Source organism: Xiphophorus couchianus, chromosome 21 (genome assembly GCF_001444195.1).
Source record: "Xiphophorus couchianus chromosome 21, X_couchianus-1.0, whole genome shotgun sequence".
NCBI classification, from domain to species: domain Eukaryota; kingdom Metazoa; phylum Chordata; class Actinopteri; order Cyprinodontiformes; family Poeciliidae; genus Xiphophorus; species Xiphophorus couchianus.
The window spans coordinates 6,226,262-6,243,991 of NC_040248.1; the positions used below are offsets into that span (position 1 = coordinate 6,226,262).

General features: G+C 36.1%; 2 protein-coding genes across 10 annotated transcripts; both read right to left on the reverse strand.

The window, feature by feature from the left end:
* Positions 1-400: 400 nt before the first annotated feature.
* LOC114136937 (coiled-coil domain-containing protein 106-like) lies at positions 401-7,584 on the reverse strand. Of its 9 annotated transcripts, none has more exons than XM_028005363.1 (6): positions 5,067-5,134; positions 4,392-4,456; positions 3,969-4,226; positions 3,650-3,859; positions 3,370-3,573; positions 401-1,705 (listed from the first exon to the last, which is right to left on the reverse strand). In XM_028005363.1, exons 3-6 carry the CDS (start codon positions 4,219-4,221, stop codon positions 1,326-1,328), a joined length of 1,047 nt encoding a protein of 348 aa, XP_027861164.1. In that variant the 5' UTR covers positions 4,222-4,226; positions 4,392-4,456; positions 5,067-5,134; the 3' UTR covers positions 401-1,325. The 9 variants fall into 9 exon arrangements, with proteins under 9 accessions (XP_027861164.1, XP_027861167.1, XP_027861170.1 ...); XM_028005366.1 differs by having other exon boundaries at positions 3,969-4,221; positions 5,067-5,099; XM_028005369.1 differs by lacking the exons at positions 4,392-4,456; positions 5,067-5,134 and adding an exon at positions 7,410-7,584 and having other exon boundaries at positions 3,650-3,845.
* Positions 7,585-8,142: 558 nt separating this feature from the next.
* Positions 8,143-17,544, reverse strand: anxa13 (annexin A13). Its single transcript, XM_028005372.1, has 11 exons — positions 17,383-17,544; positions 15,936-16,011; positions 15,098-15,192; positions 14,822-14,992; positions 13,068-13,101; positions 11,422-11,501; positions 11,147-11,215; positions 10,958-11,059; positions 10,345-10,420; positions 10,143-10,255; positions 8,143-9,429 (listed from the first exon to the last, which is right to left on the reverse strand). The coding sequence occupies exons 1-11, from the start codon at positions 17,395-17,397 to the stop codon at positions 9,310-9,312; spliced, it is 951 nt and encodes a 316-aa protein (XP_027861173.1). The 5' UTR covers positions 17,398-17,544; the 3' UTR covers positions 8,143-9,309.
* Positions 17,545-17,730: the final 186 nt, after the last annotated feature.

Consider the following 17,730-nt stretch of genomic DNA (forward strand, 5'->3'; position numbering starts at 1 on the left):
AAAAATCCACCAAATGTTGTGAAAATCAGCCAAAATTTGCACAAAAACAGAGAGAATGAAAGTTTAATAGGGAGACTTAAAGAGTAACAAGAAACAGCAGAGGTGGTGGAAGATGGGTGGACAGAAATAATCTGAGTGACAGAGACTCCCATGCAGAGATAAACAGTGAGGGTGCAGCACCCTGTAATGGCTTTGCACAAGTAATTTGTCACTCTGTGAAAAGCAAACTGCGACGTTTTGCTGTGACACCATTAGCTGAGGGTGCTTCACAAAGTCAGGATCTAAAAATATTCATCTGGAGCATCCAGCTGGAGCGCCTTCAAAGCATTTCATTGGGATTTTATGCAGAAAGACAAACAGAAGAAAGTGGAACCGAGAATCAGGCATTTGTTGCCAGTCATTTCAGAATAATTGTGAGTTTATTTCAAGTTTTCCACAAAAATAGTTAATATTGGGTTGAAGCGATGCTAACTCCCACCTGCAGGTGGCAGTATTTTCTACTTCTGCTGCCTCATCCTCACTGTATGTTTAGTCTTTGATCAATGTAGTAAAACATTTGGAGGTAGAATTGCAGCAAAACGCAGTTCTACAAAGTTTTGACTCAAAAACGAATGCATGCCACACGTTTCAGCTTTCTTACAATTAAAAGTAATACACACCTGTATAGCATAAACACATTTACACACACACACATATATATATATGTTATACTTGAAGAACATTAATTCCACTCAGACTGTTGGTTTCCAGCTTTAATTTTTGTTAATTGTGATGATTTTCTAATGACAACTCAGCATTTACCGTTAGAATATGAAATCAGATATAAAATAAGTCAAGTGGGTTTAATGAAAAATATGTTTAATTCCTGCCTAAAGGTTATTTTCAAATGGTTTTTTTAACCGGCCTCATCAAAACTTATTAAATATCGCTTTATTATTCTGTCAGGCTCATTTTAAATCGTCCTGAATGTAAACAAAGGCAAATAGCAAAATCTTTTTAATAAATAAAATTATTTTTATCACAAAAATTTGATAAATTAGACAAGTCAAACACCCCTATTAAAAGTCAAGTACTTGGAAATAAGAAACCTGAAAATCTGCCATTTTGAAATAGTTTATGAGAATCAAATAACAGGTGAATGCTGCCATCTGGTGGATATTTCTGCTACTACAGAGATAAAAACGTCTGAGTTTAACTGCTACATTTTCCCCAGAAATGTGTGACAAATAAAGACAGAATAATTAAAGGATGTGCGACATAAAACAGCAGCTTCAGCTGAAAGAAAACCCATCATCCCTCTCTTCTTTGAGTTTTTTCTTTAAGCATCAGCCTATTAAGATGCTCTTTGTATCATCCCCTAGTGGCTGCATGTGAGAATGCAGCACCCTGGACCTCTTCCCTGATATGGGCAGCAGCTGGCCGTTCGCCTTCATCTGGTCGATTTTTCTGGACAGTTCGGGGTCTCTGTCGATGACCAAAGTGCATCTCTGAGCGTAATTCACCAGAGTCTCTTCTCCTTGGCGAAACTGGCCCACCAGGGGGATCATTTCCTTCCCGGCAAGGTGCAGCTCCGCGATGGACGCCGTGTTGGCGATGGTGTTCCTGTCGATCCCGTGGTGACGGAAGGCTTCACTCATGCTCTTCTTCTTGATGAAGGCTGAGAGGACCTGTTTGTAGCGGTTAATGACGTACAGGACGCCAGTGGCTGATGGGACAAAAACAAACAAGATGCTACATGAGACGCTATTATTTTTTATTAGATTAAATTTGATTTCAATGGGTTAACTAATAACTTGGACTTTAACTTAATTAACTTAATAACTTGGACTTTCTTTTAGTGTTGTAGTTTGGCCGCCATCCAGCAGAGGGCGCCACTGGTCATCTTTAAGCGGAACCTCTGAGACTAAATCAAAGATGGCGGCGGGGACTACCGTAACGGGAAAGAGAAACGGTCCAGAGTCCGGTGGAGGATGTAAAATGCACTTTATGCGGTTCTCTTTGAAATGTAAACACTGAACAAGCTCCTTAAGTTTTTATATCAATAGCTCGCATTAAGCCGAGGTGCTGCGTGACGGAGCAGCGACAGCATGTTATGAAAACTTTAGCCCTTTATGTTATGGAAAGACGGTCAGAGCTAGACAAAAGTCAAGAAAATGGTTAATCATTAGCTTATATTAACCCATTAACTGATAACTTGCATCCCTACGCGCTACTGCTCTTTATTTAACGGTTTCTGCCTTATCCGTCTCTCAAAATAATTGCTAGTTTCATTATTTCCATATTCAGTTCTTTAAAGGATGAATTTGAACTGCTGTTTTTCCCACAGGAAAAGGATTATATGACAAGTTCAATTAAATTTAAAATTAAGAAATGGAATTAGCACGTTCTGCAGATGTTTTTTAGCCACTTAACCCTTTTTATACAATATTTTTATGCAGCTAAAATACAATTAAACTAATGATTCAATTTATTTTTTAGATAAGAAAAAGAATTTTATTGTATAAAACGCAAAAACAAAGCATTCCTTTGGTTTATGTGTGATCATTTATATGTGAAAATAAAAAATTACTTCTAACATCAACACGTGAAAAGCTCTTTCTGCTTGACTTAACATCAGTACAGTGTCAGGTTAATCTGTTATTTTTTTCGATTAACCAATTAATAATTTTACAGCAAAAGTTGCTTAGTAAGACTTTTTATCCCAGTGAATCTAAAATTATGACACTTGGAATTTTAGGTAGAATATATTTACAAAAGTTTTTTTATTTAAATGTATACTGTAATTATATATTTGTACGGTTTCGACTTAACTACTGCTCTGAGTTTATTTCCCTTTCAGAAATTGGTGTCTTTTTTGAGAACCTGCAGGTTTCACAGTTTGAAATAATGAGACCACAGTAGAAATGTTGGACCATAATGAATTGGACCAGATTAGGAGAAAACCAAACACACAAAAAATGTGAATACCAACTTTCAAGCATGGTGGAGGAGGGGTGCTGATTTGATAAAACTTGATGTTTTATCTATTTTTATCAGTTTGCGCGTATACACAGCTATTGATATAACTTTTTCATGTTGATCTACTTTGTGTCCTTCTGTTAAATTATGCGTAACAAGGTGCAACAGGGCCGGTTTCAGTGCTGTTTGTGTAAAAAAAAAAAACACTCACCTGTTTTCATTTGGATTCAGAATAAAATGTTTTTTTGTTGGAAGTTGTATGAAAAAAAAAAACATTTTTTGTTTATTACAGCTTATGTGGATATATCTCCAAAGTGCTCAAACAGATCTGCTGAAGCACCATGAGATCAAGCTAATGGTCCTTTAGCTTTGCATCAGATGTGTTTTATTAACATTTCATCTGTTCATTACCTCTCTTCCTGCTGTAGTCTTTCCCTTTCTTTGACCTTTTCTTGTCCTTGTGGTGCTTTCTCCGTCGGTGCTCACTCGACGCCGCCGACACGTCAGAGGAGTCGGATGCCTCCGAGCCGCTGTCGCTGCTGGCCGAGGAAGAAGAAGCTCTTTCTCTCTTTCGAGATTTGTTTTCTGAATGCTGCATTTTGCTTGGTTTGGGAGCTAAAGACACAAAACACTAAAATAAAACCTCTTAGTCTGTTAAAACAGCTTCCTTTAGCTGTATGGATTTACTGACCCTCAGTGGCTGTACTGGGTGCAACAAACGGTGCCATGGAGCGATTGGTGGTGAGGTTTTCGATTTGACTGCGCAGAAACTTGCGATCCTGCATCAGGTCCTCCACCTGTCGCTCCAGGGCAGCGATGCGCTCCTGTTTGCTCTCCAGCATGCACTGCAGTTTTGTGATGGTGAGCAGCACCCTCGGCGGCAAGCCCTCGAATGACGAAGCTGCTCGTTACGAAGAGAAATAATTTATTTTATGAGAATTTGGTGATTTGCTAACAACTGAATGATTGAAGAAAAAAAAACGTTCAAAATGAATAGCTTCAGCTCTTACCAGACATGGCGCTGCTGGGAGTGTTGTCCTGAACGGCGTCGGAGGACGCTCCGCCCTGGAAGTTCTCCCACTTGATCTCCCACATCCTGCGGGAGAGCTCATCTCCCGCAGGATGTGCTCTTCCACAGAGCTCATCCTGCTCTTGCTTTAGCCAGCTCGAAGAGCCGAGCCGGTCCTTGGACCTGACGGAGCTGGAGTCGATCTCCACACACGGGGAATAACCGGATGCCTCCTGTTGCCACATGGACGACATCTAATCTAACCAGGGCAAAGAGAAGAGAAATATTTACTGAAATGATATCCGATAACTCTGCTATGATAGCTCATAACCAATATTAAATATATTTCCTAACCTTTAAACACTGTAAAAAGTGACCATAACACAGACATTGCTTCTCGGTTTCAGTTAAACATCTTACCAACCTGTTTTGCATCACTGTCACAGTTACATGACCAAACAAAAACATATGCTCAACCCTCGCCTCCTCCTGAAACATAAAGGGCAACAAAAAGGAAACACTAGTTGTTAATATCGCCGGTTTTACTTATTGGACCAACAGAAATGTTAAAGGGAAAAAAATGGGGAGGGAAATTCCCAACATTCACTGATACTGATGTTAACATCGATATATCGCACGTCCCTATTTTTTTGTGTTAATTTATTAGCATTATTATTATTTACAAAATTATGCAACATATAATTCACCTCTTGATAGACACCTGTTTTAGAAGAATTTTTATATTCTTATTTTCCATTTGTAGAACCATCTTTTCTTTTTAAATAGTTTTGTTTTATGAGTTCTGCGTCTGCACAAGAAAGTCCTGGATCCGAGTGGGTGAATTATTTTAGCATTAATAAAATTATATTATGTTTAATAAACGATAAGTAAACAAGTAATTATTTCAAGGTGACAAAACTATATTATCAAATAGTTTTTTACAGTTGAAATCACAGCGGAAGACGCTATGCTAGAAGCTAGCATAGCGTTTCATCTGTTCATGAAATAACGATGCTATTTCATCGTTTCTTTGTAATTAAAGCGCTGTACATGTTGGCAGTGGCCCCAGTATCTTATCTTTTGTGAAATGTAAACATACTTTGGAGCGGTTTCTGCTGCCGCGACGCCATCTTGGAAACGTTCGAAATCAAAATAAGGAGCGCACACATTACGTCATCACGCAAATACGTCTCATGTTATTGGGCTCGACAGGCAGGCCGATTCCAAGCCCTACTTGTAATGTTTACCTCTGCTAGACGATAAACTAACACTCTGTTTATAGACACATCTTTCCATTTAAATTTCTTTGACTAAAAATGGAAATATAATCATCACATGACCGTAAATCGACATTTTGTAGATTTAAACCGTTCCTTTGCTCTTCAATCGGTTCACATTAACACTCACAATTAACAAATCAGGGATGGTTTTTGCATGTTTTGCACCTTTTATACAAATAAAAAATACATTTTTAATGACAGAAACTGATTTTGTTTTAAAAGAAATTCAGAAATTCACATTCATTTTCCGGGGAACAGCAGCATTAACCACATGCAGGTGGCTCGTGCAATTTTGGTGTTTGCCATCAACAACTCGCTGCTTGGGGGAAAAAACCTTTAACTGAATCTGTTTCCATAGCAACAAGAAACAGACCATGCAATTATGACAGCTTTAACTTGTAATTAAGAGAAGACCTTGTAATTAGCATATCATTTATGAAAATTGGATCCACCTTTATTATGAGGAACTGCAACATGACTCTTCATGCTGAGATTCCAGTGAAATGATGACGTACAAAGTCAAACGATGGGTTTTTAACTCATTTTATGTTCAAAAAGACACTTTATTCCAACTGGATGAGAAAAAAACAAATATATAACACCCTGACAAAAAGAATTAAGCATATTTAAAGGGAAAATGTCAATTCAACCTTAAATAACCTGAAGTAATGAGTGTTAACCATGAGTTCATGCGTCTCCAACAATTACTTAATCTACATTTAGTTATTCAGATGTTCCTTGTAATAAAGCAACTAACAGCCTCAACAAACAGAGCAGCATCTTTCATGATGTAATTCACCAAAAAAAAAAACATGTTTAATTGTGTTTTCTTTGAACATAGAGATACATCAAATTCACTGCATCTCCAATAAAACAATAAATGAAGTTTCCTCTTATGTCTTTACTTATGGACTACCTAACTTTCCAGAGGTGAAAAAAGCTCCACATGACCTCAAGACAAAGTATCAAGTAATCAATGATTACTGACTGACAGAAAAGCCTTTGTGCTATGACTTAATCCACATTTATAGAAAAGTTAATCATTTATTAATCCACAGTCACATGAGGTCAGACCACATATTTATTACAAAGCGGAGAATTGTGCGTGAGATCAGCATAAATTAGAAAAGAGCAGGAAAGTCTTCTACTTACTGGTTATCGTATTAAAATGTCTAAATTTTATTTTTAGCATTGATGTTTATAGTTGGTTGTTTATTTTTACAATAAAATAACCAACCAGGTTAGATCTTAATCCCAACTGGGAAATTACAGTAAATACTGAAATTCAGGATTAGGATACTTAGGGTGCATACAAACATCGGTCTTGGTTCAGTCAAAGTGAACTATGGTGAAGGTCGAATGCATATGTGAACGAAAAGTGGGCTAGAGACCACTCCAGAAGCAGGAAGTGGACTACAACGCAGGGCATTCTGGGTAAATACCACCAAAACAAATGCAACAGGCATTTGTTTTGCACTAGCAAGAGAAATGGCTCATGGTCTATGACCACAGACAAAAGACAAATCCTGCTAAAAATACAAAAATGTATTTTTGTTTACATTTTGTGAAGAAAAAAGTTGTCTTCTTCAGAGGTTTTTGTACAGTTGTTATTGGTGCTTTCCTCCATCCAGGACCTGTATGGGACTGGGATCAGGAAAAGGGCTGCAGACCCCACACTTCCTGGACACAAACTGTTCTCAAGTGGTGTGTTCAAGTGTTTGACATCTGGACATCAAACTGTTGTTAACTGAAGCAACCAGATTTAATGTTACATCATGAAAACTGTGTTTTCTGATTATAACAAGGGTATAATACACTGTTTATAAAGATGAATTAGTGTCACATATTTGACGCGTTACTATACCAATTTATTTGTCTCAGTTCCAACCGGGATAAAACATTACAAGTAGGCTTAATCCTTAAATCTTATCTTTTCTATAAAGATGTATTCTCTGGATATATTTTATACAATTAATATTTAAAATGACAGAAATTATAAAGCATCCGTATAACGTGATTAAACCTATACAAAGAGCAAACCCTTCCTCGGTGCAGAGGTTTCAATTACCTGCAACCAACATGGATGCTAATCACCGTAATTACCATCAAAATACGGGGAAAAGCGGAGGAAGGCGGCCGGTAAGACACGCAGAATAACCTACCTACAACTGAGTCCAGATGCTCAGATAGAGCCTGGTTATGTTCCAGGGTTTGTTATGATGTTAATTTGAAATACAACTCCAAGTTTGATCGACATATAAACAGAGAGAAGAGGCGAAATGCGACACTACACCAGGCATGTCTGGGAGAAGGGGGCGGAGCTAACGGCTGCGTTCACTGAATGTCGTAATTGTGACAACTAAGAGGGAAGTGTTGATTTGTATCGATTCTTTTAAACTAAGTAGACCAAATATTTACTACATTGTTTGTTAAAATTGACAATTGGACTGTTTTGTAATCTAAAACTGCTTTAGATACAGTTTAAAATAGCATGTCATGCTATTTTTTTTATTCCTAACCTAAATTCTTATCCGAAATACACGCAAGCATCAGTGAAAGCAACTCCCCAGTTTTATTACTTTTGTTCGTTTTTTCGTGTTATTTCACGTTTTTAATTTATAGCCTTGTTTTTATGTCTGTACTAAAAGCGTAATACCGTCACCTCCGGAAATGAAATTATCACGTTCATACAATTTAAGTGTCACGTTATAACGTGATAGCGCTCCAAAAATCTATTTTCCTCCCTCATAGCAATACTCTTCGGTATATATCTGAAAATATCGGAGCCATATTTAAGAACCCTGAATGGATTTTAGGAAAATTTGGGAACAATGAAACATTGGAAGCTGATTGATTCTTGCGACTCATTAACCCAAATATAAATGAAGCAGAATCTTCATTTAATCCGTTTTATTGTCAGTGTATTTGTGAGCCATAATCACCAAAATGAACACAAATAAACCCCAGAAATGAACACCAGTGTGTTTTTGAATTGAATAAACTAACTTTTCGATTATAGAGATGCTATCTGGACTAAGAAATAAAATAAACCCAAATAGAATGATTATACTAAACTTTATTAAGTTAAAACTCTTTGGCTACAGAGTGTTAATGTTGTCAGTATTTATTGTGTTTACTAATGTTAAAATTTAAGCTGCCATAAATGGACACAAATATAAAAAAGAAAATCATCAGATTATCACAGTGTTAAATTCAGACAATCTAAACACAGTTAATACAGTATAACATCTGCACTGGCTCTGTAATTGTATATATATATTAATACTAATCTCTGTTAGGAAGAAACTACAAAACAAGGTGAAATGCACTTGGATTTGTCAAGGCATGCACTGCAAAACCACAAAATCTTACCAAGTAATTTCAGTCTAGTTTATAGTGCAAATATCTTAGTACAGTTGAAAAAAGACAAACTAACTTACAAGTAACTTTTCTGCAAAATTAGGAGCTTATTTTGAGTAAATAATGGCAAATTAGTTCATTTATGACATAGAAAAAACATCTTGTTATATGTAAAATTATCTACCATTAGAACTGGTACTTTTTCATCAATATGAAATAAATTATTTACTTCAAAGTCCTACATCTTTCTAAATTACTTTTGTCTTATTTCAAGTGTACTAAAATATGTGCACTATAAAGTAGACAAAAATTACTTGGTAAGATTTGGTGGTTTGGCAGTGTTGTAGATAAAAAAAAAGCAACATAAGGCAAATTATGATCATTTCAAAAATGACTTAATGTTTCTTTCATGATAGCTCCTTCATTAACAGTCAAAACCTTCAAGAAAAGCAGAAACTTCCTTCCAAATAGAGTGATTGCATAAGTGGTAGCAGCAGTGAAGAGGGCCATGACTTACAACATCACTGTGACATCAGCGGGGTTTCACTTTTGTTACAAACACAGAAATCTTAGTGTCTTTAGAAATATTAAGAGCTAGAAATGTATCCTCAATTAAGGGAGATTAATAATAACTCTGCTCCGTCTTAATGCCTCGCAGGGACTGAGGAGTTTCAGTCGGCTAGATGAAAACTCCTGCAGCTTCTAGTGGCAAATGGCCAGCAGGAGGCGCTTGAAGTCGCCGCCGCACTCGTCCCGGATGGCGTCCTTCAAGGACACGTCGTACTTCTCCAGGTACATGTCTTTGATCGTCTCCAAGTCGAACTGATGGGGGAAATGAGAGAAATTATCTGTCTGGTGAAATAAGTTTCCTGACAATCAAACCAGATTGTGGCACACTGCCCAGGGTGGCATTTCATCACAGGGTGGCACAAGAGATTCAAAGGAAAAGTTAAGAAGTTTAGCCCAGGAGTGAGCACATTTAATTAATTTAGTCATCGACAAATTTTTAATTTAATCTCATATTTTATACATAAAAAATACAAAGAAAATTAAGTTCCTTTTTTAAATTATGAAAATAAACATTTCATTGCCTAAGATGCAGTAGCAGCATTCCCTTAGCAAATAATACATCTACAGCTAAAAAAAAAGAAGCTGATTTTAAAGTTAAATCGCTAGAAAAAACTCAGAAAGGTTAAGATCAATTAAAGGAAATCTCTGATATAGAAAAGTAAAGCATATCCTAGAAAAAAAATGGATTAATCTCATACATTTTCCAGAAAAACAGGGACAGTTCTGCATTTGGAAAGTCGAGAATCTGCTTGAAAAAAACTCAAAAATGTTGATTAGTGTCAGAAATCTTCTAAAATAAAAACCCATAAAAGTTTCTGAGACTTTAGATCAGTTTCTGAGACTGATCTAGTTTTCTGATGTAAATTTACTCTTTTTCTTGTCTCCAGTGGCCCCAACACAGACAAACTAGAGATGGACTACTCTCTGTGGGTTTAGCTCCACCTAGTGGACATCAGAGTAATTACCTCGGAGCGGCACACGATGATCCGGATCAGGGTGTCTTCATCTGTTCCTGCTCCCTTCATGGCTTTGTGCAGACGCCTGGCGAAGTAGAGCTGCGGGTTTTTAGCCACTCTGACTGCGGAGCGAAAAAAAGACCAGACATTTACGACTTTAAACATTTAATTTAAATCTAAATGTTAAAAAAACTTTTAATCTCTTTCTTACCAAGTGCAGTGTAGCACTTCTTCAGCGTTCCAGACGTTTCGTTGTCAATAGCGTCCAGGATCTCAGTTCCAGAAAGCTGCCAGTGGAAAATGATTTGCATCAGAAAGAAACGTTGTGTTTGCAGCTTCAAAAAGTCATAAAAATGATTTGAGGAAAACTGCAGAGGAGCCTGAATGAGATCGATCAACTCAGGATTATGAAATTAATCTTGGAATGATGACCTTTTTTGCATAATTTTGAATTTAATCTCAGAATTATGATTTTCTTTCTTCTCAGAAGTATGACTTTTGTGAAGAATTCTGAATCTGCAATCTCAGGATAATTAGTTTTTTCTCTGAATTTTGCAATTAATCTCAGAATTCTGTCTTTTCTTTTCTGAATTTTGAATTTAATGTTAGTTATTACTTTTTTCCCCTGAGAATTATAACTTTACTCTTCTGAGATTAAAGTCATAATTCTATTTTTTCAGTGACTTACTCCTCTTCCTTCCTGAAATCAAGATTATTGATTCCCTCCACAATTCATTGTCTTTTACAGAGTAAATAACCGTAATGTGAGCGGCCTGCTGATATATTGATAATCTGAACTTATAATCTGCTGCGGCAGCTGACACCTGCTCATATATCTTGAAGGTGGCCTGCAGCTGCAGGTAGTTCCTGTTGGCCAAGACGTAGCTGAAGGTGGATTCATCTGTCCCGAAGCAACCCTCGCCAGCCTGCAGGGCACCAGCGATTATTAATAAAGCTGATCGTTATTGATTATAGCTTATAGATTTTTGTTAATGTGAGGATGAAAGCAGCACCTCAAACAGAGCGGTGGCGTCTTGCTCCGCCAGATCCTCGTCCACGTCGTAACTCTCATCTCTGTTTCCCTGTAAGGAGAGGAGATGGAAGGCTCCATGACTCTGTAGTAATCAGAGTCAGGCTGGACTGAGGCCAGCAAGAGTGTGTGTGCGTGGGCGTGTGTGTGAGAGAGAGAGAGAGAAAGTGTGTGTGAGGGCCATGATGGGGCGCAGTGAGAGTGAGCTCCGTTTCACTGCAGGAGTCGAGTTTCCTGCGCTGAGTGGAAACTCCGTACCTCCAGTAGAGCCATGAGGAGGTTTCTAACGTCTCCGCTCGTATCGCTCTCAATATCCGCTTCCAGGTCGCGCTCATGCACTAAAACACAAAACAGAAAACTTGGCGTTCATCAGAGCTGCTATGAAGTAATAACTGCTTAAAAACACAAATCATCTTTTAGGTGACCTTTAATTCTTCCTTGTAAGAGTTACGATTGATTTACTGGTAATTCAAAACATGTTTGTTGCATTTTTGTGCACAAAATTATTTCTAGGTAGTGAGATTTTAATATTTTTTAGCTACACAATGAGCTGTTTTAGCGTTTCTGTCCCTTCAAATCTAAATAATCTAAAATGACAACGTCCCCAAACTCAACGTTTACCCTCCCATGTGAAAATGGCTGCCAACAGATGCGCAAATATACAACCGTATATCTTTGAAAAACAGAAGTGGAGCCTCCTGCACAAACAACAATATAGCTAGTTCTTTCTGGATGGTAAATCAACAACAAAACACTTGTCTTTTTCCAGCAGCCATTGTATAGTGCATACAGTGGTAGGGTATGGGTATATCTCATCATTATAAGAATTTTGATTTATTGTTGTCTCCATACATTTTATTTAATAATGTTAAATAAAAAACAAACCATCAGAAATTTTATTTTTACTATTTTTTCCACTATTTGTTCTACATACAGCAGAAAAATCAGCTGATTAAACATGCTGGAGCTCCACTTGGGTTGCTAGGTAACAGGGCTGGGCTTAGCTGGGGTTGCTAGGTAACGGGAATGTGACTTCACTATAGTGAAGTTTTTGAAATGGCTCATTTTCCAGATGCCAAAAATCGGCTGGGTGTTTTTTTTTAAGCGGTTGGACTGTTTTTAGAATTAGCTGAGACTCAAATGGAAGTACAAAAACGTGAAAAATTTGAATTTTGCACCATACAGCCACTTTAAAAAGGTGTTTTAATTTTACAATCGGCTCTAATTTGACGAAGATAATACATTTCTCTGTCAGATATCTAAATTCCTCTGTTCTTACTTTGCATGCAGAAGCAAACCTAAACAAACCCATCCTCATCCTCGGCTCCTGTATCATAATCTGAGTCCTAAGATTCTTTATCACTTTGTAAACTTTAAATACTGTAAAAACTGGCAGGTAGAAGTAAGTAGGTATTTTCTTGAAGCAGAAATCCTTAAACACAAAAGTATTTAAAAAGTGTTTGACGTAAATAATTTGTTCCAAAATGATTTCCAGATGAGTAAAAACATTTATGTTTATACACAGAGTCTGTTGGAGCAGCAGGTTTAAAGCTAAACCATATAATTAACTGATCTGACAATAACTGTTATTAGATGACAAGGCTGTATTTTTCATGCATACAAAGCTCCACCCTATAAACAGTTTAATTTAACTAAACCAAACTCTCTTTACTGAAAAACATGAAGCACTTTTACTTGTTCATGTTGATCAGAAATGTTTGGACGGCGCTGGTTTTTAAACTTCAGTGTTAAAGGGGAAGTTGGAGCCAGATGGCCTAAACAAAGCTTCACTCAACAATAATTAGTCACTCTGACCCATTTCCTTTAAAAGCTGAAAGGAAATACTGACAGTAGATATTAAAAGGTTTAGTAACTTATATGAATAATAAAAATGAACAACTTACCCTGAAAGTAGCATTCCTTGAACATGGCAATGTCCTGTTGACAGGAAACAAAAACGCAGACATATTAGAAAACATTTTTTCTCAAATTACTGTTCAACTCCACTAAATATTAACCAGCAGACAGAAAGTGGACCAGTTCTTATTCTGGAACAGTGCTGCTCATAAAACATGTATCCAAATATTGTCCTCAAGTGAGATTAAAAAAGTATTTGGTAAAACATTTACTCAAGTACTGAGTAACTGATCAAATTATTAATCTGTTAATATTTAAAAATTACATCAGCAGACGGACCAAAACACAAAGTTAAGTGGAAATTCTGGTATTTTAAGAATCAAAATGAAAATAATTCATTTAAGTAATGAACAAATAACAAAATCAGCCCAAATAATTTTTTTCCAAATCAGTTTCTTTCAATATAAAACAGATTAAACTTTAACAAAAACTGCAGGTCTGTGTCTGTCTGGTGAATTTTTGGTTAAAACATTTTTGTTTTTCATTCAGTGGGTAGAAAATCCAAAAATTTTACTAAAGAGTAAAAATACTTCATAATGAAATCACTGAAGTAAAAGTAAAAAGTACATCAAAGTACAAATACTCCTAATAGTAATTTCCCCCCCCCCCAAAAAAGCTACTCAAAAAATGTAACTGAGTAAATGTAACTAGTTACTATGTAACTCTGGCTAATGGTGGTTGCATGTTGAAGAAGCTCTGCTACTTCAGCTCCAATTTGTTTTGTTTTTATCATTATGTCCAAAGATGATGTTGCCTGTGTGAAAGCTCTTCACACATTTGAAATGTCAAATCAAAAATAAAAACAAATCTGTTCAAGAAAAACAGAAAAAAAAAACAAAAAAAGGAGCTGCAATACCCTGATTACATAACTGTGCACACCTTTAAACTATTAAGTTACTGGTTCATGTTTTGATTCCAGCATCATGTCTGAAATCAATTAGAATAAACCCAATTCGCCAGAAATAAAATTAAGCTGACCAAGCTGAAATTTCCTGATTTCTACGTTTGCTAAAGCCATAGCTTGCAGAGAAACAAGAATCAAAATAATCTTCTCACAAAAGTTGTCAGGAGAAAAGCAAAAAACGAACCAATAATTTCTCCTGAGGCGATGAAAAGAAAAGACGGAAACGTAAATACCTATTGTGTTTGATGTTTGAAGTTAAAAAATAATTCTCCAAATTTCTGCACAGAAGAGAAAAATTGCAAGAAAAAAACCCACTAAACATCCAGGTCAAGTTAAAACCTCCAAAAACTTTGAGTTTATTTGAGTTATTTAAAATAATCAAAATAACAACTGAATGAGGGGAAAATTAAAGTTTTATATATTTGTATCATTTTAACGAGGGTGTAACAGGTTTCCCTCCCCCCCCATCATTATCTTCATTGGGTTTTCAAACATGTTTCCAACGATGCACAAAAAAAGTGAACTCTCACATCGAAGGAAACGTCAAGAGAAACTAAACTGTTGTCTTTTCTTGCAAGAGAAATCTTAGAGCAGCTCTTAGTAAAAAATACAGGGTGTATGAGAAAAAAACAATTAAAGCAACAAAAGTTGCTCTATTTTTTCTAAATTAGAGAAAAATTTAGACAATTTTTTTTTATTGTGCAAAAAAACCAAACCTGAATGTGCAATTCACACAGCGTAAGGAAGTCAAATACAGAAAGAAAGGAGATTATTTTAAGATACTGCAGAGGATCCATACTAGTAAAGAGTTGTATGAAAGTGAAGATGGCGGCTCACAGCGTTGGTGGCGGTGCAGAGGAGTTCCACCAGGACGTCCTCGTCGGTTCCCGGTCCCTTCATGGCCTTCCTGAGCTCCTTCACGGCGTAGACGACGGGCGGATCCAGCATGGCCAGGATGGCGTTCTCGAAGTTCCCCGACAGCTCACTCTTCAACACATCCACCAGTTCCTAAAATGCAAAACGACAAACAGAAAGGTTTAAAGATACGCAGAGAAATGGCCCAGGTTTTCTACAGAAGTTAACAGAGTTGGAAGAAGACAGGAAGTCGCTCACGTCATCGTATTTTTCAAAATAAGCCGCCTTGATTTCCTGCCGCTGCGCTGAGCTGCGGTTAGCCAGGATGTCAATGATGGCCTGCTCATCGGTTCCTGAAAAAAAGACCCAACGAAGCAGAACAAGGCGGGAATCAAAACTCAAGATCAATTATTCACACCTTTCAACATTTCTCTCATTACAACCAAAAACATATTTTATTTATTTATTTCTAATTAAATTTAATTCATTTGAGTTTGTGGATTTAAGTTTGGACTTTGACTAGGCCATTCAAACACATGAATATACTTTGATCTAAACTGTTCAATGTTTAGGATCGATGGAGAAACTATATGGAGGACAAATCCTGACAAAATTTCCAACAAATGTCTTTATAAAGTAACTAATGTGCCAAATATTGCACCCAAAAAATTTAAAGACTTATTTTATTCTGCACTGTAAAATAAATTAGTATTTATTATTGTGACATTACTATTATTTCAATTCAATTCCAGTTTATTTAATCATGTAACGGCAAACAACATTACATTCCAAATCCAAAAACAACAAACAACTGTATGAAGGTTTCTTATTTACAATTGTTCGTTCTATTTCCAATCAGACTTATTAGTTATTTTAAAATTTGTCATTTTTTATTTAATAGTCGTTTTTCCGTCGAATAATTCCATTTCTTTTTTTATCGTGTTTTTTTTAGTTTTTTCTTCCGACTCTTTGTAATAATGACACTAACAAAGGCCTGAATAAAACATTTATGTACAAACGTTCAACTTTTGATGTTTGCTCTTGCAAAAATAAAAAGGCAATCTCATAAATATGATTTATAATATTTCCAACCTACCAAACCCTTTGCAGGCTTTGCGGATGGCCTTGATGTCTGCCACCACGTCAAAATCCTCATAGGGAAAAACTGTGGCCTGCAAGAAGATAATAAGGTTGTTATGCAACAGATGCTGATTAGATTAAACTAATTATCATTTAAGCCAAGATTCAGAGCTGTATGAAGCAGCAGGCGGGTTAGGGATGTGCAGTTAAGGCCTTAGGTTGAAGAATTCAGGCCCAAAACTCCAAAAACAAAAAAGGGTTTTAATTTCAAACTAAAGGTCACAGAAAGTAACTTACAGAACAGTTTCACTTTCCTTTTCCATATCGCTAATGAACAATGGCTTTTTATGTTTTGTTTCTTATTCTCTCCTAAGAATTAAAACCACATGAATTATTGTTTGTCTTATGAATGTTAATGAAAATGATGGCTTTCAGGTATTAAAACGGTTTCTATTTTCACTACTTCAAAGCAAAATAAGGCACATGGAATGTCATGAGAAAGCTTTAAATCCATAATTATAGATTTTAGTCATAATTTTGAGTTTTTAACTGAAAAATATATTTTTTATTTCATTTACCATGACTTGAACCTCAAATTTCTGAACTGAAATATCACAATAATAAAATTAAATCTTAAAATAACTACTTTATATATCCTAATTAGGACTACATCCCTAAATTATATTTCTTTACTATGACTTTATTTCCAATTGTTTTTAATTAGTATTTCCTATAATTAATGAATTTTAAAAAATATATTTTATTTTAATCTCATAACTGTGATTTTGTCATCATTCAGACTCTTTTATGTACTCATAGCTTTATATTTTCAGTAATTAACTTTAATATGACTATAGTTATTACTTTTGACTTTAAAACTAACCTACATTTTTGTATTTATGACTTCAAAGCTCCTCTTTATGAATATAAACGTGATAGTTATGAATTTTAGTCACAGTTATTACTTTTATAGCAGATTTTCACGCTTATATATAATAAACTTAATAAAATATAATAATTATAGCCTCATCATTGCTAAAAATTAAAATTTATAAACGGTAACTGATTTTAAAACTCATAAAGAAACCCTTTTATTTTCTTTACGTAGCTTACGTAGAAAAGAGCCCCTAAAACGCCACTAGTGGGATCCAGAGACCCCCACTCAGCTAACGGAGAGGCATTCCGCAGAGGAGTGGCTGTTTCCTCTGCGTACAGCCTGACACGGCGTCTGTCTCACGGCAACTCTTAAAGAAACATCACTTTTTCTTATAAATCAGAAGCTCTTAAATTACTCAGCAGCTTACCTAACTGTGTAGCATACACTCTCTATCTATGCATGATCCGTTACGGCACACGACGCACTTAGCAAAACCCAACGGTTAAAGGTTTGGATACCATCAAAACTGAGATACATTTGATAGTTTTCGGAGATAAAAAACACTAAAAACCGGAGACCTACTTACTTGACAGTTGCCCATTTCTTTTCCTGCGGTAGCGGATGAGGTGGTCGGCGGCGGCGGGTCTTTGGGAAAAAAATCTTCCCCCGTGGCGAGTCCGAAAGGCAGTGGGAGCTGGAGCGTGACGTCACCGCGGACCTCCGTTAACCGTTACGTTCCCATGTGACGTTTTTTTTAAACTACATCTCTGTTTATTTTATTGGAATAATATTGAAATACAGAGTCAATTGTTATGACTCCGTCAAGCCGAATGGCAATAAACAACAACCAGAATGAATTATGAATATTTATTGTTACACAGATAAGTGGGTTTCCCGTTAACTTTATCCATTCGTTATTAATCCTATAATGTTC

Coding starts and splice junctions, on each gene's coding strand:
- anxa13 (XM_028005372.1), bottom strand. Junction 15,193..15,935: donor CAAAGCCTGCAAAGGGTTTG/GTAGGTTGGAAA, acceptor TCTTTTTTTCAG/GAACCGATGAGCAGGCCATC. Junction 9,430..10,142: donor TCATCGTGTGCCGCTCCGAG/GTAATTACTCTG, acceptor TTCCCCCATCAG/TTCGACTTGGAGACGATCAA.
- LOC114136937 (XM_028005362.1), bottom strand. CDS start 4,221: ATGTCGTCCATGTGGCAACAGGAGGCATCCGGTTATTCCCCGTGTGTG. Junction 3,860..3,968: donor TCCCAGCAGCGCCATGTCTG/GTAAGAGCTGAA, acceptor CGTAACGAGCAG/CTTCGTCATTCGAGGGCTTG. Junction 1,706..3,369: donor AGACTACAGCAGGAAGAGAG/GTAATGAACAGA, acceptor TTGTCCCATCAG/CCACTGGCGTCCTGTACGTC.